Raw genomic sequence first — 3,427 nt, forward strand, 5'->3', positions numbered from 1 at the left:
AGTAATTTACAAATCAATGATCCATCAGTTGGCCCTAGAGAGGACGAGAGAGAGCACACGGACATGGATATATGTGGTCAGCTTCGGCTAACCTTCGCCGAGCGTTTATTGCTCTTGATGATACAGTCCCATGTATCTTACATGTATTAACCAATACAATATTACCGTGTTTGCATTGTCTACTATTACACTGTATGTTGAGGCCCCGCAATGCAATAATTTGGTAATCAAATAACGATGACAATGAGTGTTGTAAACCACCAAACCATGCAATTAAGCATAAAGTTACAGGTATACTAAGCGCGGCAAGTTACACCAAATAAATTACACTGAGTCTTAATACAATGGTTATCAAGCTACAATAAACCACATATATGAACAACACTTACAGTTATATAAAATATATAGCAAAAGTGAACGGTGGCAATGAAAACTTTAGGATCAAGGGTTATAATCAAGATATAGAGTAATCAGAATATTAGGTGATTAGCTAGAATTAAGATTCTGGTGATTGGTTTTATACAAAATTAGTCGTTCTGATTTCCTAACCCCCCTAGTTCCACCTTGGGCGTGTCCCCGCCCCCCTCATTTCTGCCCCCTCCCCCGTCCTTCCAAAATACAGAAGGAGGCCAAGGGGAAGAATCCCCAAGTTGGGGAGAGGCAAGTTGTATTTAGAATGCAGGGATTGGCGGCCACAGGCCCAGAGAGGCCATCCCGGCGCACTAGTGAGTTTGCCTTTCATGTGGTCAGAGCTGAGATATGGGTCCCCGAGAGCAGGCCAAGCCCGCGAGTAATGTGGGGGTCCCAGAGCAGCAGTATACGTGTACTGTGAGAACTGGGGAGGGGTCTACTTAGCGGCATGCTAGAGATGTTGGGAGTACAAATGCCCCCTGGCGAGAAACAGATTGCAAAGCAATATCTGCATAAAAAATATGCCTGGCATTAAAGCCTGCAGAAAAACTGTCGACCAGGAGGACTTCAGACAGTCCACAAGAAAACATGGCTGAACAAAATCCAGCCTCCACGAGGGAGGTGTGTACATGTCGGGATTACCAAATCCCACCTCACGTCACCTGAGGTATAAATGATGCCCAACAGACCCAGCCCAGAAGAAATGCGACAACTGACGCCCAGTCTGGACCTGTCTACATCTGCCCCATCCCCTTCTTACTTGTCAATGACATTCATGTAAGATGTGCTCCAGCTCTAACTCTAGCCTCAAAGGGGTTACCTCCAACGTTCAGTGGCTACTCCCAAACATAGGGCTAACAAAATTGTGTAAGTGTAACCCAGAAAAATGGAACAAAGGAATTGGACCTAGGATCTCTAGAAAATCGCGATGAAAATTAAGTTGGCAAACAAACCCACCATGAACTGGGTTGCCAACATCTTGTCTCGGCTCTCTTCCTCGGACTTCTGTCTCCGGCGCCGCCTCGTCTCTTCAACCTCCCTCAAGGTCGATTCCAATCCAATGGCGAACTCCATTGGGGTTTCGTTTCCCCGCTGCACCCTGGCGTAAAATTTGGCCACGGGAGACAGGGCACTTTTGTCTTCCCCGTATTCTTCCAGCAGCTCGACGAAGGCTTTCTCCGCGTCTAGACCCTCTGGTGTCCTACTCTCAAGGTTCAGCAGCACATCTCTCGCTTTTCCTCCTGTGTGTCTGACAGCCTCATGAAACTGGAGGATCCCTGGGGCTGTTCCCTTGCATCCAAGGAGGAACCGCATATCCCGGATCCAGTCCTCCAGTCGGGGGCCGTGTCGCTCCTTCCCGCTAAATGTTGGCACGCTCTTGACCTGATGCGTGGTCAACATCCTTGGAGCTCCCTGTCCTCTCTGCTCTGCCGCGGTGTGGAGTGGGTCTATACCAGCAAGACGTAGAGGGGACACTCCTTCTGATGGAGGAACCAAATGTGGGAACTGACGGTGTGCTCCTTCCATGTTCGGTGATTGACCAAGCCCAGGAGTAACTGCGTATTTTGTCTGGGGCGTCAGTTGCGGAGGGGTATCCGATATCAGGTGAGCTGTTCGGTGCTGGTTCGGCGTCTGCGTCATCGCAATCAATATACTCCCAACTCTCGACACTGTATTGGTTTTCCCTAACTATGACCTGTCTCTATGTCCTACCTTAAAAATTCCTGGCTAAGTTATATAAAAAAAACAGTGCACTAGTACCCGGATTCTCCACCTAAAAGAAAAAAATGTAACCCAGAAAAATGGAACAAAGGAATTGGACCTAGGATCTCTAGAAAATCGCGAGGAAAATTAAGTTGGCAAAGAGACAGAGATTCAAGAGCTATCACTGGAACGCATTTATTTCTCCTGAACGACAATAAAAAAACAAACTAAACCAAAAATAAAATTATGAGACTCGAAGAACAACCGATTTTGTACCTGACACTCGACCAACCTTGATGTTCTCCTAACCAAACGAATGTAAATGACCTTTGACTTTCCCTAAAGATAAAAACTGCTTTGAATCAAAAAAACTCAGTATAATGATCACAACTGAAACTAAGTAAATGAAGCAAAAATAGACTAAACAAATCTAAAATGACACGAACCAATAGACAAAAAAAAACTGAATCACTTCAAGCCATAAACCAACCAAAAACCATAAACCAGATAAAAAATAAAGACACCAACAACTAAAACCTAGAACGAAAATTTAAAATTAAAACCAACAATAAAAAACATAAGATTTAAAACCAACTAAAATTAAAACCAATACAGCATCAAAAGAAGGTCATAAATCGAAAACAACAGCTTAAACAACCTGTAGAAATAATAAAAAAAACGCAAAGTAAGTATAGAACGAAATGAGTACATTATAAATCCTAATAATAACTAGGCCAACCTAAAACAGGTGCTCTATTCTGGCAATACCACACACTCATCCTTATCAATGCGATTAAGAACTTCTGACCACTGCATAAACAATCAACAGTGCTGAGTTGCCACAAGCATAGTTATGTGTGCTCCAGGTAACAACACTAACTTTCTTGTGCATACTAATGAGTCTTGCCTTGTCCATGTGCTTATCTCCAAGGTCATCTACTAGGCTCTGTGGCCAAATCCAGCCACCCAGGCTGTCAGCTAGAGAGTTTACAAGTCACTTAGCACTTCTTGCATACGTACACTGGGGAACCACTATGCCTTAATTATTACCACAAAACATACAAAGCATTTCATCAACCAACTGCTCAGTGGACTAGGCAAAGTCTAAGGCCCTATTATCTTAACTGGTGGTCAACCTGATAAAAATAAGACACTGTGGCTGGGCAATGTCCCTTCAGTAAAGTAAAGAAATGCATCATACATGTGCACAAGTAGGGACTCATTATACAGAATAAATGGCAAGTGAAGGATTTACTTCCAACTATCTAAATTCTAACACTATTGGTTAAAATAAAAAATCCAGCTATGTAAA

The 3,427-nt window shown here is 43.5% G+C and overlaps 1 protein-coding gene across 1 annotated transcript; it reads right to left on the reverse strand.

Moving 5' to 3' along the window:
- Positions 1-1,326: 1,326 nt before the first annotated feature.
- Positions 1,327-2,052, reverse strand: LOC119732785. The gene has a single exon (XM_038206389.1). The coding sequence runs from the start codon at positions 2,050-2,052 to the stop codon at positions 1,327-1,329; it is 726 nt and encodes a 241-aa protein (XP_038062317.1).
- Positions 2,053-3,427: the final 1,375 nt, after the last annotated feature.

The sequence above is a fragment of the Patiria miniata genome, unplaced genomic scaffold, assembly GCF_015706575.1.
Source record: "Patiria miniata isolate m_02_andy unplaced genomic scaffold, ASM1570657v1 HiC_scaffold_25, whole genome shotgun sequence".
NCBI lineage: Eukaryota > Metazoa > Echinodermata > Asteroidea > Valvatida > Asterinidae > Patiria > Patiria miniata.